The 24,307-nt window shown below is 42.2% G+C and overlaps 1 protein-coding gene and 1 long non-coding RNA gene across 2 annotated transcripts; one reads left to right on the top strand and one right to left on the bottom strand.

The window, feature by feature from the left end:
• The first annotated feature begins 7,689 nt into the window (after window positions 1-7,689).
• On the top strand, window positions 7,690-9,593 carry LOC306942555. The gene is made up of 3 exons (XR_013792309.1): window positions 7,690-8,103; window positions 8,135-8,321; window positions 8,552-9,593. It is a non-coding gene; the product is annotated as an uncharacterized lncRNA (long non-coding RNA).
• ivd (isovaleryl-CoA dehydrogenase) lies at window positions 8,591-23,429 on the bottom strand. The gene is made up of 12 exons (XM_079528536.1): window positions 23,138-23,429; window positions 18,987-19,076; window positions 18,733-18,784; window positions 18,124-18,293; window positions 17,647-17,740; window positions 16,469-16,599; window positions 15,693-15,789; window positions 15,371-15,464; window positions 13,089-13,170; window positions 12,887-12,991; window positions 12,357-12,429; window positions 8,591-10,118 (listed from the first exon to the last, which is right to left on the bottom strand). The coding sequence occupies exons 1-12, from the start codon at window positions 23,267-23,269 to the stop codon at window positions 9,985-9,987; spliced, it is 1,254 nt and encodes a 417-aa protein (XP_079384662.1). The 5' UTR covers window positions 23,270-23,429; the 3' UTR covers window positions 8,591-9,984.
• Between the last annotated feature and the right edge of the window lie 878 nt (window positions 23,430-24,307).

Genomic DNA, 24,307 nt, shown 5'->3' with positions numbered 1-24,307 from the left:
ATCCGCTTTTATGTTGACGCATCATGTTGCGAAAACATGGAGTTTCTTAAAGGGCCACGGACTCACCGTCCACATGTCAAACTGTACAGTCCCATCCGGATGGCCTAATTAATTGACACATGGGTCGTGCATGACTTGCAATGTCTTGCATGTTCTTTACTGGTGGAAAGCCTGGTGGGCGAGGTTAGTTCTTTACAGAGCTAAATTAACAGCTAAATGATCTGCTTGAGAAAATTGTCCATTTAATGTCCTCCTGCTGTCCAACAAGTAGCCCGCTTCAAATTAATTAATACTTGAGGGGGGACTTTGTTAAATGGCTCTGTGGACCCTTTTCCACTGGTTGTTCTTTTTGGTTCTAAAGTCGAATATGAGCCAGAGCTCCAAAATTGGAACGTTAATTACGAATTGAGTGTGCAAAACCATACGGTACCTATATTAAATTGTTATCACCATGAAACTTTGAAGTTGATTATTTACACAAAGACAATGATTTATTGTTTTTTAAATATGCAAATTAGGCATTATATAGGAAAATATGCAACAAAATAATAATATGAAAAAGCTACTACTGTGGCAGGGTTATCATATATTAATTTACTTATATTGATCCTATAAACAATTTATATATAGGTATGGTTTTGCCCACTCAATTCAAAATTAACGTTCCAATTGTGGAGGTCTGGTTCATGAACTAAAAACTGGTTCTGAACTGAACCAGTTCCCAACTGGTGGAAAGGGGGTCTGTATGTAGTCATTGTACTGTAGTTATTTGGTGTTTTCGTTCCTCACTATTCTCCTTAAGTGATTCCCAAATAGGATACACATAAATCCAAGAGCCAAGTGCTGAAATAACACATATGTTTGCATATATTAACATTTAGCTGACTGTGGATAATAGTAGGAGCAGAGGCAGTTGCTGTCATATAAAGATAGCAGCATGGGCCACCTGCTAGGGGGCTTTCACGACAGGCAGGCACTGGCAGAAGTGGGTTTGTTGGTTGGTTTTAGAACATTGGACTCGAAATATTTGTGTTAATTCTAGCTTGAGTTAGACACACAAGGGGAAGAGAAGAGTCCCTTTTCAGAAGGTTACTGTAGGCCTATCTTCCTTCACCAGGCCATTCTGTTTGGCTGGCTCAGGGCTGGCTTATTTAGTAGCCTGCTAGTCTTTCCTGATTTTTGAGTGGTGCAGAGCTATACTGTAAGTGTGCTGGGTACCTGGGTCCCTGTGTCCCTGGCTGGGTACCTGGGTCCCTGTGTCCCTAGCACGAAAATAGCGTTTGGTTGGTTTTCACCACTAACTGTCACTGTTGTGCAGCCTAACACACACACACACACACACACACACACACACACACACACACACACACACACACACACACACACACACACACACACATTAACTGTATACTGTATGATGATTTCGGGCGTGACCGTACAGTACAGGGACCCCCTGGGGACCCCCACACGGTAACTGTCATTTCTCAACCGTTTCGGACACGGGGCGGCTCGCTGGAACCGGCCCGGCCCCCTGGGCATGTTCCTGGGGGTGGATGTTCTGGGGACCCCCCGGGGACCCCCACACGGTAACTCTGTAATTTCTCGACCGTTTCGGACGCGGGGTGGCTCACCGGAACCAGGCCGGCACCCTGGGTGCGTTCCTCTGGGGCTGGAAGTTCCGGGGACCCCCACACGGAGTTGCACCACTCAGTTCACACAGGTGTAATTTTAAGCTAATTGCATTATTACTCAATTGTGGATTGATGCTCAAAATCCTTTAAAAAAACTCCCAAATGGTTATGGTGATTCTAGATTCTGTATACTGTACATCCCATATACAATTATAAAGAGAGTAGAAATCTTTTTTTTTTCTTTTTTTCTTTTTACTTTCTGAGGCAGGGTGATTGGCAGAGCGAGCGACGCCGCCAACCATACACAATCCCTGATTGGCCGAGCGCCGCCACCGACATACGCTGCCGATTACAGTATACTTGCACGCTCTGCTCGCGCAAGTAATGACCAAACGTACAGCAACTGAAACAGTCCATGGGTGTGGTTGGCGTTGATAATCCTACGGCTCACATCCACTGACTCTGGGCTTATTGCATGGCCCTCTGCTGCAGTGCTTTGTGGTTGAGGGCAGTGCAGTTCCCATGCCAGGTGGTGATGAATCCAGTCAGGATGCTCTCGTGGTGCCTCTGCAGTAGGATCATGGGCCCCATGCTGAACCTTTTGAGCCGCCTGAGGGTAGGGGAGGTGCTGTGCCTTTTTCACCACGTGGCTCTCACTTCAGAACATTACGGATGTATGACCTTTGTAACACCTTTCTGAGGGTTAGAGCACATTGTCTGTTTCAGAAGCGTTTGAAGTGATAGCTGTTATTTGCTGGGGGCAAATGTAAAACGTTTAGTCAGTATAATGCATTGTCACGGACAACATCAGGTGTGCAGTTTCTAGCTGTAGCCCGTAGGAGACAGTTTTTCCGTGTTTGAGTTCACATAATCGCATTATCACATATTAACATAATCACACGTGTTCAAATGTTGTTACTCACTTCTCATGTCCCCTGTATCACTGATGTTACATCAAATCAAAATGTGAGAGAGAACACATACCCTAACCCTAACCCTAACCCTAACTAACCCTAACCCTAACCCTAACCCTAACCCTAACCCTTACCCTTAAATTCACCCTAAAACATAATTCAATTTATTTCATTTGAATAACTTTTCTCATTCATCATTTTTCTATTTTTTCAAATTTTTCTAATTGTTTATTTGTGACCAACAAAACGGCATTGCAAAGCCAGAAATTTGGAAACAGACCACTTATAGCCCAATAATTGTCTTTGTGGAACAGTACAAGCTCAGAACATGTTACAATGTGTGACACATTGTGAGCTTGTAGATCTGCTATTTCCGTAAATTCTTGACATTTTTTTGTGCCTTTATTGATAGTCACAGTGAAGACGGACAGGAAAGAGGGAGAGAGAGAAGGGGAGAGACATGCAGCAAAGGTCGTCATGAACGGGACTCGAACACGTGACACGCTGTCAGGCCAGAGCCTATATGTGGCATGCGCCTGGACCACTAGGCCAGCGAGCACCCCAATTCTTGACATTTTTTATTTGGAAATTGCTTGACATTTTTCGTCTATAATGAATGCCCAAAATAGGGAGGCCACACTTTGACAGCGTTGACAGTGAATATGATCAGTACAGAAATGTATTTGTAAAAATAAAATGTGTTTCAGGAATATCACACTGTCCTACAAGGGCAGTCTTGCACAGACCAGAGCACCAGAACAATCTGTCTTAGATGTCTTATCTCTCGTATTAGATTCTTCCTTGAATATTATTAATTGACTTCTAACATGGTATTTGTCTGTACTGAGTGTCATCTTCACCACAGCTGAAGATCATGGGGTAACTAAACAAGGCAGTGGTTTTCAAACTGTGGGTTGGCACTTAGGACCCACAAATGGATGATAGCAGGGCGGAATGTTGGGTCAACAAAATGTGGTGGGTCCTGCAGCTCCTGGGCCACAAGTACATGATCCACAGGTGGGTTACAGCATGAATATGTTTGGCAACCCCTGGGGTATGGGAACCTCCTTGCAACCCTTTTCCTTTACTACAAATAATTCATCCCTCTGGAAAGTGGGTTGTCACAATATGACACACCAAGGGAAATATTGAGCCGGATCAAAGTCCAACCAAACAACCATCCTGACATCAATCTGTCTGAGTTAGAACAGCCAGGAGAGCTGAATGTGGAGTAGCTGGATTTGTGGCAATGAGCTGCTGATCCATCATCTAGGCAGGTGACTGTAGCTATAGTCCTGTGCAACACTGATGGACAGAGAACATTCACTCTCACAAATCACAGAGAGAGGGATGAGAGAGGTGTCATATTGAAAACGTGAACTGGAGTCAGATAGAGAAGGATGGAGAATGATCATTCCTATTACTGATGAGATTACTGATGGATACTCATGCAAGATATAGTTATTAATCACGTCACAAACGTGATAAACCTTGTTTCACATAAAATTGGCATTTGATTTACATTTTTCTTCGCACAGCCATTTATTGAAACAAATGTATCTATTATGAAAATACCATGGATAATGAATACATTTTTCATTTGACTAGAAATTACTTAATTTGACCATTGTCATGGTTTGTTAATATTTAAAATGAATTAATAATAGGTTGACCTTGATCCCATATTAAGGAAACAATTTGCCTATGTGTGACTGTATAATAAAATAAACTGTTGCAATTGGATTGTATTGAGGAAACATGCAAGTGTCCCTCACATGCAATCCTCTCTAGTTGTGCAACAGTAGCTTATCTCTGCTGTCGGGAAGAAACCACCCAACTCCAACATTTTCCAGGAAATGACAAATACATAGTTTTCAGGAAATTAAGAAACCCTTTTTTTTTTTAAACAAAGCAATACTGCCTCATCAAAGTTGGTATTGTGACTTTATATATTGGCAATTACTTGCATGAGAGGAGGAGAGGTGATGGAGCTCAGCTCCTTTAGCAGACAGTTTGAGGGCCCAATGGAGTTAAGGTTTTGTCCGAAGCGCTTTTTACTACTTTGTTGCGAAGGCTCTCAAATGGATCTCCATATATGGGGATAAAAGGCTGTCACTTGGATCTCCACATATGATGATGATTTATGGCCCATATGTGGAGATAATGGAAATATCCAATGCTGACATCGGATTGATGTGGGAACCCCATATAGGGATGTACACGTGTGTCATCGTCATATGCGATTGGATAGCATTGTCATTATGACACACATATAACTAAAAAGTATAAAAGGATTACAGTCAGAGACTTAAGGGGCAGAATATCTTCTAATATCTTTGGCCTGAGTCAGTTGGATAGGATGGAATATCTGGCCAAACAAATTATAGAGCTTTTCATTGGAGGTTTCCACATCCCGGTTAAGTTCGTATCGAACACCACTGTCGTGGGTCCTAACTAAATAACCAGCACTGGTTCGAGCTATTTTACATGGTCCATTCGAGAACGGATTAGGGCGTACGGCAGTAACAGGATGTCGGAGGCCTTAGAGGATGGTGGTGGGACGGATTCCCCAGGAGCCAGGAGGCTACAATACCAGGTGGTATAGCTTGTGGAGCAGGTGCGCTTCAACAATCATCATTTGGGCCCAGGGCCTACGGGCTCTGGACGTTGTCAACGCATGCTAGCCAAGGTGTCTGGCCTTACAACCCATATACCTTGGATAGCTTTTATTACCTTTGGCATGCTAGCCAAGGTGTCTGGCCTTACAACCCATATACCTTGGATAGCTTTTATTACCTTTGGCATGCTAGCCAAGGTGTCTGGCCTTACAACCCATATACCTTGGATAGCTTTTATTACCTTTGGCATGCTAGCCAAGGTGTCTGGCCTTACAACCCATATACCTTGGATATCTTTTAGAGATGCCGGGGACCCGAAGTGGTGGGACACACTTCGAGGTTCTGGACATCGGTTGGTTAGATGCCAGGGACCCGAAGTGGTGGGACACACTTCGAGGTTCTAGACATCGGTTGGTTAGATGCCAGTGACCCGAAGTGGTGGGACACACTTCGAGGTTCTGGACATCAGTTGGTTAGATGCCAGGAATCCGAAGTGGTGGGACACACTTCGCCTTCGGAGCAGGTGGGCTCCGGAGGTTCTGGACATCAGTTGGTTAGATGCCGGGGACCCGAAGTGGTGGGACACACTTCGCCTTCGGAGCAGGTGGGCTCCGGAGGTTCTGGACATCAGTTGGTTAGATGCCAGGGATCCGAAGTGGTGGGACACACTTCGCCTTCGGAGCAGGTGGGCTCCGGAGGTTCTGGGCATCAGTTGGTTGGATGCCAGGGACCCGACGTTGTGGGATTTCCATGTCCAGCAGAGATTGAAGGACCCGGCGTAGGACAGGAGAGTTCATCTTCAAAACGGCATGGGAATCGATTCTTGGGACAGCAGAGCAGGCTCGGACATCAAGACTACGATGGATATACCACCGATGGCGAAATCTACCGAGGAGCAGAAGATACAGCAGTCGAAGAGGAGCAGGAAGATACAGCAGCCGACGAGGAGCAGGAAGATACAGCAGCCGACGAGGAGCAGGAAGATACAGCAGCCGACGAGGAGCAGGAAGATGCAGCAGCCGACGAGGAGCAGGAAGATACAGCAGCCGACGAGGAGCAGGAAGATGCAGCAGCCGACGAGGAGCAGGAAGATACAGCAGCCGACGAGGAGCAGGAAGAAGCAGCAGCCGACGAGGAGCAGGAAGAAGCAGCAGCCGACGAGGAGCAGGAAGATGCAGCAGCCGACGAGGGTCCCGCTCACCAGCAAGACACAACATCCGAAGAGGGTCCAGCTCACCAGGAAGACACAGCATCCGACGAGGGTCCAGCTCACCAGGAAGACACAGCATCCGACGAGGGTCCAGCTCACCAGGAAGACACAGCATCCAACGAGGGTCCAGCTCACCAGGAAGACACAGCACAGCATCCGACGAGGGTCCAGCTCACCAGGAAGACACAGCATCCAACGAGGATCCAGCTAACCAGGAGGACACAGCATCCAACGAGGGTCTCGTTCACCAGCAAGATACAACACCCGACGAGGGTCTCGTTCACCAGGAAGATACAACATCCGACGAGGGTCTCGTTCACCAGCAAGATACAACATCCGACGAGTGTCTCGTTCACCAGGAAGACACAGTTGGTGAAGGTCTGGCGAGATGCTTTCAATGAGAGAGCACGGGTGATGTGCAGGAGAGAGAGAGCACTGGTGATGTGCAGGAGAGAGAGAGCACTGGTGATGTGCTGGAGATAGAGCACTGGTGATGTGCAGGAGAGAGAGAGCACTGGGGATGTGCAGGAGACGAACAGTCATCATGCATGGTACGGTAGTAGCACCCCAAGGGCCAGGTACGCTCTTGATGCAGTGGCTCGAAGAGCCAGGTACGCCTTCGATGGGGTGGCCCAAGGGCCAGGTACGATCTTGATGCGGTGGCTCGAAGAGTCAGGTACGCCTTCGATGGGGTGGCCCAAGGGCCAGGTACGCTCTTGATGCGGTGGCTCGAAGAGCCAGGTACGCCTTCGATGGGGTGGCCCAAGGGCCAGGTACGCTTTCGATGGGGTGGCCCAAGGGCCAGGTACGCTTGCAATGGGCGAACTGTTCAAGCCTTCTTGATATTTTACATATTTCCATGGGAAATCTGGGGGTGGCTGTTGCGAAGGCTCTCAAATGGATCTCCATATATGGGGATAAAAGGCTGTCACTTGGATCTCCACATATGATGATGATTTATGGCCCATATGTGGAGATAATGGAAATATCCAATGCTGACATCGGATTGATGTGGGAACCCCATATAGGGATGTACACGTGTGTCATCGTCATATGCGATTGGATAGCATTGTCATTATGACACACATATAACTAAAAAGTATAAAAGGATTACAGTCAGAGACTTAAGGGGCAGAATATCTTCTAATATCTTTGGCCTGAGTCAGTTGGATAGGATGGAATATCTGGCCAAACAAATTATAGAGCTTTTCATTGGAGGTTTCCACATCCCGGTTAAGTTCGTATCGAACACCACTGTCGTGGGTCCTAACTAAATAACCAGCACTGGTTCGAGCTATTTTACATACTTGGTTCAATCTTTTTTAATCAACACACAAAATTTAAGTTAGGTGGTTTCCTCCCGACTTATGCTATAGTAATGCACTTCACCCCTAATTCACTATGAAAAATAAGTCCCTGGTTCAGAACTTGTAGGTACAGTGAGCACAACTAACATCTTTAGATGCAAGGTGTGAATTTATAACCTGGGTATGCAAGTTCACTATTAAAATAAAGTAGCTACAAGTTTAATGATTATCTGGGCCTGTATTATGGTGGCAGTTCTGTGTACACATGGTATACAGTATCCAGTAGGTACTTTGTATTCTGTTGAACCAAAGTGGAAGTAGCATTATACCAAGTCAAGTTTGTGTGTGTTCAGTTAACAGTTTATGCCACCTGTATGATAGTATCATATCACATTTGTATGATAGTTTCTGGTGAATGTTTTAGTATCAGATAAAAAAACAAGTATTTAAATAGACAACAAAGAAATCAGAGGTAATTATGTCTTAATTAAACTTAAGTTGCTTTAAATACAGTCCAGCAGTAATTACAGTATGCCCACTGCAAAACCGTGAATTATGGATGCTAAATTGTTATATTTAGGGCAAGATTTAGAAACCTCATTGCTAACAGTCTAGTCCGTGCAAAAGACTTTGATCTCGTTGTTTTTACTGGTTAACCCATTTTGAGCGGGAACCCCTTTTGGTGGTTACATACATTATGTTATAATTTAGCTATTGAAAAATAGCAGATCTACAAGCTCATAGCGCGCCACTCGGTGGCGCGCTATGAGCTTGTAGATCTGCTATTTTTGAAAAATCGTTAAAATGTGCCTCAAATCTTTCAGAAAATTGTCATGATTTAGAAAACTTTTTTTTTAAATTTCGACGTCAGGCCTGAATGGGTTAAGTAATGGTTATACAGTAGTCCAAAAATGCAAAAACATTTTTATTATTTTTTGCACAGAAAGCCATTATTGATACATCGAACTTAAAATGTAATTGCCATTTCTTGTATTGTTGTTGCCTGTTTACATTATCGTTACATGGCAGGGACTACTGATGGAAAGCTGAATCCAGTGTATTTACATTACAACATGTACATACCGTTCATTAATACACTGTCCCTTCCAAATAAACAGTCTGTATTGTAAAGCTTATCAAAAACACTTTTCTACACAGATCAACAGCAGTTACAATATAATCTATCCAGGTTATATACAAAAAAACCAACACATAATTTACAATGGGGAATGACAGAGTACCATCATCAATAGGGCTTTACTTTACTTTACACTTTATAGATGCCGAATACGACAAAAGAGAAAAGAAACGGGCCTAAACTCAGTAACAGAAGGCAGTTAAATCTCAAGGCTGTTTGTGTCACAATTTGGAGTTGTTAATGCAAATACAGCAGGAGTTGCTTATTCAAATGTATGCTCTTGTGAAAACTCCTCTGCTCATTAATTCACCGTTTTACACATTAAATGTTCACAGTACAATTAGTATATTTTAACCTGAAATGAAATTCCATCATATGGAGGGTGAGGTGATCTCTCAAAGCTTTCTTGCCAAGGACCAAAGGAAGACAAATACGCCATTTAGGATTTCCATTATGTGCTAATGTGAAAATCTTAACCTGACACTGAGGGTGGATATTTGAACCATTTCCATTTGTATGTAGTGGCCTCTGTCATGTCATGTTTTACTGTTGTAAAACAATGACATAGTAATAAAAAATCACTAGACCATAAACAAGTTTAAGTGCCAGCTGGACAATAGAGAAGAGCTACAGTACAGCAAATGCTTGTCATGTTGATGCTGAAACTGATCTTGACATGGTTCAGAATATCCAGTTATGCTTCAAGAATTGTGTTATATGTGCTATTTCAGCTAAACGTGATTGCTTGCCTTTGTTCCATGTTATAAAAATAAAAGTTATGTTTTAACTGTTGGATAAACATTAAGTTTGTTTTATGGGCTAATTTAATGACAAAATCTAACAAAACATAATTATAAGTTGTAAGCCTATTCAATACTACAAGCAGTAAGCAGCAGAGATCGATGTCAACAAATAAATCATACATCTCAATGAACTATTTCATGACACAATTTGTACTATTTAAAAGAATTATACAATATGACCGATCAGTCAAGGAAAAATGAGGGCTGAAATCTCACAAAACAACATTAATCATGACAAAAACAGCAGCTTGTGTAAGGCCTTTGGGGGGTGTGTGTGTGTGTGTGTGTGTGTGTGTGCGCGCGTGTCCTGAAATATGGTCAGTCTGTACTCTGTAGTGAGAGATTTGCCCATATCAGGTCCACCTATTTGAACATACTGTTAAAAGATCGACCAATGATGAGCCTGCGAACCTCGCTTGTGCCCGCCCCAATTTCATACAGCTTGGCATCTCGTAGAAATCGGCCCATGGGGTAGTCATTGATGTAGCCATTGCCACCTATTAAGAAGAAAGGGAAAAAAATCTATGTTATGATTATGAAGACGATAAGGTCACACACAGACAATTAAGACTGCCATGGACGTAGATCTACCTCTTCTTGCGTTTTCAGTGATTACGCTAGAGGGCACTCTTCGCCAACCTATGCATGATTCTATAACTTCCAGAGAAGAATACGCCCACATGATCCAATGACAAGATCCAAACAAACTCCAGCACGTCCACTCCAACGGTAAAGGATTCATAAAAATGCTAAGGAGGTTGTGCTCCAGGCTCATACATCCAGTCACATCTCCGGGGGTCTGGGACGGTGAAAAATCCTCCACCTGATGCTTCGGTTCGTTCTAACTGAGGCTTCGGTTCTGACAGATTCAGTGTCACTGTCCATCTGCAGCACTGTGCAGTCACAGTTTGCACAGGATCGTAACGTGTGTGTGTGTGTGTGTGTGTGTGTGTGTGTGTGTGTGTGTGTGTGTGTGTGTGTGTGTGTGTGTGTGTGTGTGTGTGTGTGTGTGTGCGTGAGAGAGAGAGAGAGAGAGAGGGGACGAGCATGGGTGTGTGCGTGTGTGTGCTTGTGTGTTTGTGTGCTCCGGTGTTCCAAGTGGCTAAAACATAGCAACCATGCCCGGTGAACGTGCCCAGATCACGGCAGGAACCACCACCACCGCATCCGCCCACTTCAAGCGGTTTCCTGAACAGTACACACACACACTTCTCACTCGCTCGTGTAGCAGTTTTTTCCAAGTCAAATTTAGTGTTTTACAAATAGTTTCTTCAAATATAGTGGTTTATAGTAACTATCAAAGTCATGCTGAAACAACAGCGACACGCTGGTAGGAGGTTGTGCTCCCTGGGAGAGGAGCTCCGGTGTGTCCAGCAGATCAATGCAGCACTCATAGCCGAACAGAGCTATATATATATATATATATATATATTACTATAGATTGTCCGTGAAGGAACGTTTTTAAAACATCGGGTGTGTTTCATGTGTGCTGCGGATGCTGACCTCGTTAAACTCTACTTAATTAATGTTCACTGCATTAACGTCAAGTTCCATATGTTGCCCATGTAATGTTACAGTACCTATTTGGTTACAAAAATGCTTAGTTGTTGTAGCCTATATATACTCTGCCACGCATCATTGGTTTAATGTGCCCAAAATAACAGATCTGCAAGCTGTCAGCACGCCATGAAACAGCGTGTCGACAGCTTGTATGTCTGATTTGGGGGGGGGGGGGGGGGGGGGGGGAGCCAGCCCGACGCATGTTACGCATTGGAACAAGCCATGGGTTTGAGAGGCTATATATCTATGATTGATGTTTGATGTAAGGCAACAGTAAACTCACAGTATTAGATAATAGCCTAAGACCCTAAGTTGTTACTTGTCACGACGATATAGCTGTAGCTCTGTTTTGGACCATTGCATGAATATTAAGATGGATAATGAAAAAGGTTCCCTTTTCGAACGGAGACACTACTTGGATATTATCATCTCCGTTACTTCAGTGGAAACTAAATGGAGATCTACCTACTTCAGAGACGTTTAAATGGAACTATGAGAAGGTTGGAACTTTAACAGCCAATGTAAGTAGTACATTGTGCCTTTAGTGAAACTGGCTAACTACTGTGTTGACTGTGAATAGCGGGGAATGTCCGTGGTTGAACGTTCTTGTTACGCACTGAAGCGCAATTAATTTGATTGATATTCTGATTGCATACCTGTTGAGTAGCCTATATTTTTGATTCATTGCTGGCCAGATGAACCTATCAAACTTATGAAACATTTGCGTGGACCTGAATTTTAGATCATTATTCTGAAGAACATGTGTTGGCATGAAACTATTAATGCAACATGTTGTTAAATAATTACGCATGCAGCCACAGACACAACCTGCACGATTGTAGCCTAGATAATTAATCCCCTTATGCAAGATGAAGCTGTGCATTTTTGCATAGCCTACTACGTTATTTACATCAATTAATTTTCAGTCCCAAATATAATGCTTTAATAACTGTTATTGGCTACGTTTGTGCACCTGCTTGTCATTCATGCATAACAAAAGATTATGTTAGTTATTTGGATCAGGTGTCTGGTAAATTTAAATAATTCCAGACAAAGTATCTATTTGCACTAGTTTGGGTCCTGACTCCTGGGCAAACTAAACATCTAATTTATTTTTTGGGTCTCGAGCTAAAACGTTTGGGAACAACTGATCGAAGCCATTGATTTGCACTTACCCAGACACTGAATGCCATCCAGAGCAACCTGAGTGGCATTCTCAGCACAATACAGGATCACACCAGCACAGTCCTGCAATAAAAAAAAAGCTAAATGGTTACTACTGTATATTGCAGAGGCATAAAAAAAATCACCAGTCAGTGATTTAGTCAGCACAACTTAGTGAATAAAAGTGAAATAGGATGCTGAATAAGGGAATGTCTTGTGAGATTAATAGATCACTTCTAGACAACCTGGAAATGTTTTTGACTGAATAGAAACATAATGAAGAAAAGGCACTTAAGCCCTGTATATAAAAAGGCCAATGAACGTATATCAGTTATTTTCACTATTTAAAATGAACGAATAAAAAGTTTCAAATACAAAGATTGTTGAGAATTTGCCAGGGTAATGTGGTTACGAATGAGGGAAGACATGACAACATCACTTGAAATAAATGTGTGTACAATATGCATACACAAACTAAACTACCCAAACGGTTTCAAAGTTGGACGACAGAGTAGTAGTGCTTAAAATAAAATCCACTCACCATGGAACTGACATGTCCTTTGTCACAAGCTCTGGTGACATTATACAAATACTGCCGACAGGAACTTAACCTGGTATACATGTCAGCCATCTTGGCTTGCATCAACTGTAGTGGAAGTAAATATGACACATTAGGAAACCAGTAACTTCCATTCATTTGACCAAATGTCTTTCCCAGGTTGGACATGGTGATTAGTTCAAACCTGAAAGTGTCCAATCTTTTGTCCAAAAGCTTCTCTGACATGTAGGTAGGGAACAGCAAAATCCATGACCGCCTGCATAATGCTGAAAAAGGAAACAATATTTACTAAAGAAAAATCACACCCGTGTGAAGTGAGGGCGCTCTTATCATACATCAGCAGAATTGGCATCCTCACTTTTCTGTCCTCACTTTTTATCCTCGATACGTACATTGCTCAGCCAATCAAATATCGCTATGGGGTGCTCAGCCAATCAAATCATCACTACGGGGTACACACAAATACACAAAGCTGGGCATAGGAGGGGCCCGGGCTAGCGCCCCTCAAAAAACCCCATATCTACCAGTATGTCAGTGTTGTCATGCAACAAAAAAGCTGATATACGAATCACATCTATTTTCGACAAGCGACACCATCATAATGTAGAATAAATCCAGCAATACACAACTATTCTTCTTTAACATCAACCTAGATAGTTTTCTGACACTGTCAATGTGGATACACAGAATACACAAACACTGCCTTTCTCAAGTGGCTATATGAGACACAAGCTAACGGCCACGCTAGCTAGCAGGGGACAGTCCAGGCCACATTGTCTAATTGATGCCAGCATGATCAAATTGCCTCCTTGGACGAAACATGAGCCAGATTCCTGAAATGCGAAATTCTAAACTGTACTATGAGATGTTAATGAGCAAAATGAAATCAAAGCTAAAATGATCGATCAAGTTTGCTGAATTCAGGAAACCACAATCTATGCATAACAGCAGCTAAATACAGTTTGTGCGTGTATATACACATAATTTGAAAGTGACTTGAGCCTTTGATGATGTTGAAAATATCGAGCATCATAAATCAAGTCATCTCTGGTAATTCAATTCCAACAGCTGCCTAGGTTACCAAGGTTAGGCAGGCTGGGAAACTAGCTTTGCATACACTTATCTGATGAATTGACAATGGAGGACCCTGATGTAAACAAGTCTTAGCTTAGTGCTGGTGTTATCCTCAGTAGCAGATTTTGTATTAACCTGTACTGTTGTTGAACTTTACTGTGCCGTTCATGTTTTCCTTTCCTGGTGTTTTTTTTTTTTTTTTGTGATCAAGTTTTTATTTTATTTTTTGTTAAAAGAAAAGGGGGTTTCCCCCACCCCACAGGTTGAACAGCGAAACAGATACAAAATTACAATACATCAAAAACAATCATAACTAGAAAAAGTGCCCTTCTGGGCACAGGTCTCCACCAGGAGGATAGGACTGTGTGAGATGTTTGGCAAAATGTTTAGGAGTAATATAAACATGTTTTTTTGTTTGTTAGTTTTTTGCAACAATTTTCTTCATTTTGTTGAGGAAATGCAGAGTGCCTGGTGGCACTATAATAGGCCAATGTGAAAAGGGTGCCATTTCTTCATACGCCTTTAATGGCAATTGGATGATTTGAGGCATTTTGTTCAAAAAATGTGTTTTGCAAAAATCAACCTGTTGGTGGCGCTATAACAGGCCAATGTGAAAAGGGTTCCTCAGCCTAGTAAGAAAATGTGTGAAAGATTTCACGTAAATTGCATGCTGCGTTCATGATTTGAGGCTTTTGTTCAAAACGGGGCAATCTTGCAAACTGTGAAAGCCAATTATAGCCAATTAGGATGGAATATGAAATATCGGACAGATCCGACTTGAGCACATGACCATAGAGATACTGTGTAACGATTTGTGAGATTTTTGGACAGAATCTGGAGGAGTAATATCAAAAAATGTGTTTTACAAAAGTCGGCCTCCTGGTGGCGCTATAAAAGGCAGATGTGGAAAATGCAGGTCAAAGATTTGTCCTTGGCCTCTAGGGAGTGTGCATGCAACGTTTCACGCAGATCGGTGCAGTTTTAGGTAAAAGATGTGAAAAGCTGCCTCATGGTGGCGCTATAACAGGGCGTTCTGGAAAATGTGGGGCAGAGGTTCATCGTTGGCATCCAGGGAGTGTGTGTGCAAAGTTTGGCATCAACCGGGTTAACGGTGCCGGAGATTAGCTGGTAACAGACGGACGGAAGGACGGACGGACACACGGACACACACACGGACACACACACGGACGGAGTGCAAAACATACTCTCTCCCCATGCCTTCGGCCTGGTGGAGACAATAATCTGATGTTATTTATGTGTGTAATTTAAGCAAGCAACTTCTAGACATTGCCTTTGTTATGTATGAAAGTTTCCACAAAAGTATATAAACTTACCAGGCAGACACACAATAAAGCCTTACTCAAAATAGGTAAATTGTTTCAACAGACTTACCCAATGGGTCCTGCTGAAAGTACCAATCTCTCCAGGTCCAGGCCACTCATCATCACATACACACCCTTGTTCAAAGGACCAAGGACGTGGTCCGCTAAAACAAAGAAGAACATCTACAGCTTAATGGAGACAAAACAATTACACACAGATCACATAATACAGTCAAATCTGGAATGTTAAAACAACTCAAATGACAAACATTGCCTCAAATGGTTCAATGACCTACACTATAAAATATAAATGCACCATTTACTGTATTGCAAAGGGTTGTACTGTAGTACTACATGCAAGCTACATCAGCTCAGACAATACAAATGCATACCTGGGACCTTGCAGTCTTCAAAGACCAATTCACAGGTATTGGATCCTCTCATGCCTAGTTTGTCTAGCTTCTGTGCTGTAGAAAATCCTGGCATATCCTACATGAAAGTCACACATAACCTTTTTTGTTAAATAAAACAATTATAAAAATGAAAACGCAACGCATTGTGAGCTTGTAGATGAGCTATTTTCTGTCACCTTTTTCCACACAATACATATTCTGGGGTGTGGTTAAGTGGTTAAAAGTATGTCACACCAAGCACTATAACGATAACTATATTGTTCACCATAGTATTTGTTATAGTTGTGCTGTGAATTCTGCAATTCACTTGAGTTAGAACGATTTTTAAAACGATATCACTATAGATAGTTATACTGTGGTCATAGTGTTTGGTGAGTGTGTGTGAATGGCCCGTTAGACACAACATATATGGGATCTACTCTATTACTACATACAGTTGGAGGCCATCGATATTGTCCTTTTCTTTTTGCTGAGGTTTGCGTGATCTGCGCAAAACCCCTTTTGGTGTTTTAAACATTATGTTATAATTTAGCTATTGAAAAATAGCAGATCTACAAGCTCATAGCGCGCCACCGAGTGGCGCGCTATGAGCTTGTAGGTCTGCTATTTTTGAAAAATCGTGAAAATATTTATTTCAGAAAACTGGAGGATTTAGAAGGATTTTTTAAAAATGTTGAGGTCAGGCCTAAATGGGTCAAATGATAAGGGACAATATCGGTGGCACCCAACTGTAGCTTGTGTTTCAGAAGACTTGCCTTCTCAATGATGAAAGCTGTGATTCCTTTCTGATATGCATCTGGATCCGTCTTAGCATAAACAATCAGGACATCAGCATCTGGCCCATTGGTGATCCAGAACTTGCCGCCATTCAGGATATAGTAGTCACCTGTACAAACCACCATGATCTCAAGTCAATGGTTGCTTTATTGTTAGCCAGGAAAAGGCTATTTAAAATGACTAGATTTTCATGCCACTATGCAGCCTTCAAATAGTCCTATATTGCGCTGATCAGAGCAATGGTCACCGAGTTATGGAATTTTAAGTGTTATACATGAATAATGCCCCATGTGTGCGGCTGTGCACAATTTATACTTTTTGTTTGACTATTGTCATGGTAGGTACAGCCCTGAACAGTGTTTGCATCAAGTTTGGTCAAGAGGGCCCCTATCGAGGCCCACATGTGGCCCCTGGTGTGAATATTGTCATGGCAGACCCCTGAACAGTGTTTATGCCAAGTTTGGTATGGATTGCAGCAGGGGGGGGGGGGGGGGGGTGGTGTCACGTAACTCCATCTTTAATAAAAAACATTCTAAAACTGGTAATTGGAATCGGGCCGGCACCCTGGCCGTGTTCCTGTGGGTCTGGAACTTCCGGACGGAGTTGCGCCACTCACTTCACACAGGTGTGATTTTTTTCTCATCTTTTTCACTCACGGCCTCCAGAAATTCTATTAATATTAATGCCTTCTCCGTTTCCCCACATATGACAAAACATCCCTGCTTCAGAATCACACGCCACTCATCTCATTTTATCTAGAATATTTTCCCTCACCCTATTCTCCTCTTGGCCTGATCAGCGGCATTTTTAAATTAATGTTCATGTTGAATGAAACTCATGAAATGCATGCGAGTTTCCATTACTTTGCTTTCAGTAGGTTTACGTAATTTCCGATTTTGTCCACTGAGCTTTTTTCCACTTGCTTCCTTGGCCAGCTGACATCACAACCCTAATGACCCCAGTACCCCACTCATCTCCCTCCCTATTCAAGTGTTCCAGTAGTATATAATTTAGATTGTGGCATAATATTATTGCAGAAAGAATACATGTTTGTGTGCATGCACATTGTGGGTATGCAGGGATTGCACATTAACTTTAACAGAGGACTACTGAGGATGATGAATGAATTATATTCTATCATAGAATGGTATCTCACCTTGTTTCTTGGCTCTAAGTTTCATGGAGACAACATCAGATCCAGCATTGGGTTCACTCATGGCCAGGGCTCCTACATGCTCTCCTGTCAGTAACTAGTAACACAAAAGCTCATTTTGAGGACAGAAAGGGTAAACTATCCTCTTTTTCCTACCAATTTGTATTTTATTCATTTTCCTAAACAAAGCAAGGCAAGAATACACCGAGCCAGGATTTGAACCCATTGAGACCTGGTTATGTTCTATTCACTAGTAAAAAATCAAAAGAAAGAAAATAGCAACACAAAGGCAAGGACATCAAAGCTTTTTAGAAAAAGCCGATGCACACCACAAAAGGTTGATGACAGGTGAGTAGGACAAAGTGCATATATTCAAAAGGGGATTTTCTGAATATTCTTCAAATGTTTTGGTATTTGATATGATGATGTTATTTTATTGTAGAAGAATGTAACAATATATGAATGATACCTCATACTGACCTTAGGCAGGTACTTTTCTTTCTGTTTCTCGTTGCCATGGCGCACCATCTGATTGACACACAGGTTGGAATGTGCACCATAACTAAGGGCAACAGCTGCTGACACTCGTGACATTTCCTCCATGACAATGACATGATCTAGGTACCCCAAACCAGTGCCACCATATTCCACTGAAAGAGAGACGGAAAAAAACAATAATGCCGAGTCTACAGTTCAGTTCAGGGCTTTGATTAAAAGAAATGCAAGTGTTGGGGTTGAAAGATAGGGTGTGCATTACAGTGTAGCCACACAAATAGGCTATATTTTGGAGACTTAATGGTTAGATCATTGCCTTGCCTACAGCCTTTCAAAAGTGCATCGTGATACAAGACTATAATTTGTGGGAGGACCAGGTATTAGCAAGGTGATGACAAAGCTGCATGAGTTTTGAATGATGCAGGATTCTTTAAACTAAGGATGACAACTATGTATGTATATGAAGCAGTACCACAAGAAAAAAACTACACTACTCTATGAACTACAACAAATTGCACGTGACAATATTTCATCATTGATAAATATATTATAAACTCGATAATACCTTTTTAATATTGTATCTAACCATCATACCTGGAGCAGTTATGCCAAGAAGTCCCATCTCCCCTGTTTCTTTCCAGAAATCCTAGTGGAAAGACCATCCCAATAATTAAATAATGGTATTTAAAAGCCAATGGATCAGTGGTACACCATTATAAAAACAAACAAAGCAAATCCATATTCGGCCTTGACTTAGGGGTGGGAAACAAAATGGTCTGGGTCCTGACTACTGGCATAAGTTACTATTGATGATGGTAAAAACAAAACAAACTGTAAATTGAACATACCCGCATTCTTTTAAAATCATTTTCCTTGTCAATCTCATTGGCATAAGGAGCGAGCTTTTCTGCCAGGAACCTTCGAACTGCCCCCCTAAGCTGTTTAGACAAAATAAATATTCATCAGGTTAATTTAGGTGCACATAAGAACAGGTCTGTGCATAACAAGTTACAAAGTGTATAATTACATAGAAATATAGTAATACACAACCCCTCCAGTGGACTACATTGCACGTACAGTATATGGAGCTCCAACATTCAAACAAAACAAAATATTAAGTATTTTGATGCTGGTAATGTGTAGAGCACAACAACAACATCTAACAGCACTACAACTAACACCAGGGTAAAAAAAAGAAAAGAAAAGAAAAACGTTTGTTTTTCCTTCTTTTTTTTTTAGGGCTAATGAAAGCTACTGGTATGGTGTGTGCGATATGATTATGAAGTGTGAGATTACCATAATGACAGCAGTCCTTAATCATATTCTGTCATATTATTTTGGAGAGAAATGAGACAGCTGTTCCCAGTTCACCCCCCCCCCCCCCCCCCCCACACACACAATCATTCTACAGTTGTGCCCCCCCCCCCCCCCCCCGTCCTAATCTAGTTGAATACCCCTGCTGTAAAGGCTATAAGACTCACATGCAGGGATGAGAGATAAAATATATAATCTTTTATTGCAATAAAAACACAAATTTTAGTGTGGTGAACTTAATTTTAGCGTGGTGAACTTCCACTGTCAGCATAATCATGTCCTCACACGCGACTTGAAAAAGCTGTAAAGCCAACCACAGTGTTACTTCCAAGTGTCCAGTGCCAGTAAGTGGGAACTGGGCACATTCTCAAACCTCAACTAAAGGACAACTAAAGCAAGAAAATGTTAATGTGCCGACATGTTAGCTCTTCAATCTATTTGAAAAGGACCATGGTTTGACACAAGTCTAGTACTATTGATGACAGAAATGTGCCATGTATATAGATATATTCACCATTGTATTTCTTATAGTTGGTGTGAACCCTGCCATCCACTTGACTTAGTACCATTCTTAAAACTATATTTTTGAGGGACATTAGCCCCTCCTATGCCCAGCTTTTAGTATGCGTGTAAACACAAATGTTGTCCTAACACAAACATTAAATGCCATTGGTAATGAATTGCCAGTTTAACATCATTGTACAAACACAAACATTAAATGCCATTGATAATGAATGGCCAGTTTTGACTTTTGAGTCCTTCTTGAGGATAAGAGCGCCCCTCACTTCACACGGGTGTGATTTTGATATTATAGTGATACTTATAGTGTTCAGTGTGAACGGCCCTTATCAGGTTACATTAGGTTGTAGAGTCACTGAGTTTGACCATTTCATTCCGGACTTTCATTTGTTTGTGTAGAGCTACAGGCAGTTGGGACTGTGGGACAACCAGGAAATGGTATCATTGGACTTTATTTTATCTATAAGAACAGACTCACACAATGTCCTATTTATGCAGGGGTAGCCTGCAGGGGTAATATAATGTGATTACCATTTGAATGCTTGGAGGATATCAGGTTAAATAGGTAGATTCTGTGATCACCTGCTGGCGATCACAGATCACTAGTTCTAAATCACTAGTTCTAAACAGACCCGGAACTTAAGGTCCGGCCCTACCTGGGCCCTCATCAAACCCTGTACACTCAACAACCCTGACACTGCCCCCGCTGCCACCCTTAGATCTCCATATATGGAGCTTACCTGTTTTGACATTCCATATGTTGATCTGACCTCATCAAACCCTGTACACTCGAGACACGCTCCATATATGGCAAGACCTCATCAAACCCTGTACACTAAAGACACTGCCCCGCTTCCACCCTTAGATCTCCATATATGGAGCTGACCTGTTCTGACATTCCTTATGTTGATCAGACCTCATCAAACCCTGTGCACGCTCCATATATGGCCAGTACAGAATTAATTCCATATGTTGATCTGACCCCCCATGCCAAAGCGCCAGCACTCGCCCAGCAGTCTGCCGTCGCCCAGACTGATGTGTGCACGCTACCTTGCCCTTTAGGGCGAGTTACTGGTATATTTAAGATTATTATTGGGATGATGTTGTGAATCACACAATTGTTTATTTTTAGCCAGGATAACTGAACCATGGCATGACACTTTCATATAACCATTCAGTGACACCTCGTGCCCTGTAGATGGCATTGGCATTCTGGAAGAGACCTCAACACTTCCATCAAAGGATAAACACGATGACTCAAAATTTCCCTGTGAGCAAGTTGACCCCAAAACAAACCATGCACACCCTCCACAGAGCCGCCAGAACACCTCACAATAGGGGTCAAGCATCTCAGGCCTGTACCATTCAATCTGAACACGGCACACGTGCGCTTGCCTACTTTTGGCGTATATAATGATGAATGACTCATCATCTGACTTATCACATTTTTTCCCTTTTTCTTTTCATCTCTGTGTATTCAGTATACAGTATTGCATGAGCATCACTGTAATAGATTCTAGTGTTCTTTCAACCAACCCCATTTCATGTCTTTCCCTAGCCGCAATTTGCAACTCTATATTTTTTTACAATGGGATGAATATAGAGTTGCAATACCCTCCATTGACTCCCCACTCATCATATTACGTTTGCGATCTGCTGGTCTTAAACGACGTTAAACTCACCAACATTGCAGCTGTAGTCCAAGCTTGAATTATCCTCTTTCAATCTGCCGAGCTTGTTTTTCATAAAAATCCCCCGTAGACATGTTATGAGCTACTTTCTGTCCAAAATATTCCACAAGTGATATTCCTGCCGTAATATTCAACCTACCGTAAAACAAGACATGTGGGAGAGCGCTTGTTTAATAGAATCTTACCTGCGCAGGTAAGACACCCAAAGAAGAGGCCGACGCAGCGCGACGCCTCGTCACGCACGGCCTTCTATTAAACAAGCGCTCTCCCACACGTCTTGTTTTACGGTAGGTTGAATATTACGGCAGGAATATCACTTGTGGAATATTTTGGACAGAAAGTAGCTCATAACATGTCTACGGGGGATTTTTATGAAAAACAAGCTCGGCAGATTGAAAGAGGATAATTCAAGCTTGGACTACAGCTGCAATGTTGGTGAGTTTAAGGTAGTTTAAGACCAGCAGATCGCAAACGCAATATGATGAGTGGGGAGTCAATGGAGGGTATTGCAACTCTATATTCATCCCATTGTAAAAAAATATAGAGTTGCAAATTGCGGCTAGTCTTTCCCATAGATTGAAATGGCGGGTGTCACTTAATTTATTCACTGTTCCTATTGAAACGCTGGTGGTCTTAGAATTGTGACTATTAGCTCCTGGCAGATCATCTTGATCCACAACTGAGGTCAACTGAGCCTCCATAGCATTGTTATTACTTTACATAGCATGATAGGATGTCAATTGCTTTAATTGTTACCATCGTGCAGTAGTCCACTTGTATAGAAGCATGTGTATTAGTCCACTCATTTTTCTATTTAATGTGTGCGACAGACAGATTGATACAGAACCTTTCCAGTAACCTTTCATCCAATCAAACACTTCATAGTCAACCCCGCCCCCACCCTCCTCCCCTTGTGTGTGTAGACTGTAGAGTAGACTATGGTGTAGACGTCTTCCCTCTGTGTTGTGTTCTGTTGACGACTTGACGTATCATTTCCTGTACTAACAATCTGAAGTGTCCGCTTCCCTTGTGGGGAAACAAGACCGCAGTTTGTTCTCCTGCGTTTTACTAAACAGTAAACACGTGTCAATAGTGGTGACTGGTGAGTGAGTGGTGGGGTGACAATGACATGATGACATACTATGACAGACGAGTTAATCAGTTTGCACGTCATTAGATGACGTGGGGTGCATGCATTGGCTCAGTGCAAACATCAACGTTATTAGTTAATGTTATGTCACCACCAGCCAGAACTTTATGTGTCTTTTATTGATATGACAAGTGACAACCTCCCTTCAACCTTGTGTTGTGTGACAAGGGAACCAAGACTAGTGTTACTATTAAGGGGCGCTGAACTTAGACTTGCAGCCAGCAGGTGTACAGTACAACAAACCATAGCGCTCGCTCAGCCTGCCTGCATCATCTCAGACAGTACAATAACATTAGCACACATGCTAACGGTGGTGGTTGCTAACCTCTATCTGCTCCTCTGTCAGTCCGTTGACGATGTCGTCCACGGGCACACCGGCGGCGCATCCTCTCCTCGCTACCGCCGGGATACGCATCGTCCTCGAGCCGAGACGCAGTGCGCTCCTGAGGGCAAACATCACGCTCACTTACAGGGGTGACAAAACAAACACAAGCACGACTGAAATATAATCACACAATAATTCCTCTTGGGTTGACAAAACTCCAGTAGGTGCTGGAGGTTAGTCTTCTTCACGTGTGCGATCAAGACGTGCTATTTAGCTGTGGTTGTGCATTAGCACCACCATGCGATTGGGAGGTGACAAGCTGCACGACATCCAAGGCTTTTATTGATGTAGAATAAGATTAGAATATCTATCTATCGTGTAACCGAGATCTCTTATACTTATAGGGGAGAGGAGTCTATAAGGGCTCGTATTCGGGGAGGCCTTATAGCCTGCCTAAGGATCTGTATTTATTCTTAGGAGCTGGGAAGGGAAGGGATGGGACACGTTTGACTCTAAACTAAAGACTGATGTACTAACTCTGCTCTAATACGCCATACTTTATACTAGGTGACGTGACATCATGGCTTAACGTCACGCTGTCGACCGTTTCCGTGACAACATAGCTATCTATCTATCTATCTATCTATCTATCTATCTATCTATATCTCTATCTATCTATCTATCTATCTATCTATCTATCTATCTATCTATCTATAGGGTGACGTGACATCATGGCTTAACTATCTATAGCATAGTTCCTTTAAGAAATTAGTGTTTACAGTAGCCTACTTTGTTCTTTTAGTTTGTTGCTGTATTAAATGTTTTTTTTTTGTGATCAAGTTGCTGTATTAAATGTTGACACCAGTCATTTGAGGTTCAAACTTCAAGGTAGGCTATAGGCTGCACTCAATTGTTACATTTTGTGTGTACAGATAACAGTAAACGTATTTTTGTGCAAATGTGATAGCACATTATGTGGCATTTATTACGGTATTCTTAGTTCGATATTACGCCCCGCCATTTAAGCTTAATCAGCAAGTTTACTTTCTTGTGTCAATCAATGGTACAAATACCAGGCAGAATGAATGAATGAGGAAGTAGTTTATAACAAAACAACATAAAAAACGCATGAGGCTTGCAGTTAATTCCCAGTCAGGAAGCGAGACAAAT

The sequence above is a fragment of the Electrona antarctica genome (assembly GCF_951216825.1).
Source record: "Electrona antarctica genome assembly, chromosome: 18".
NCBI classification, from domain to species: domain Eukaryota; kingdom Metazoa; phylum Chordata; class Actinopteri; order Myctophiformes; family Myctophidae; genus Electrona; species Electrona antarctica.
This window is presented reverse-complemented; position numbering and strand designations above follow the sequence as displayed.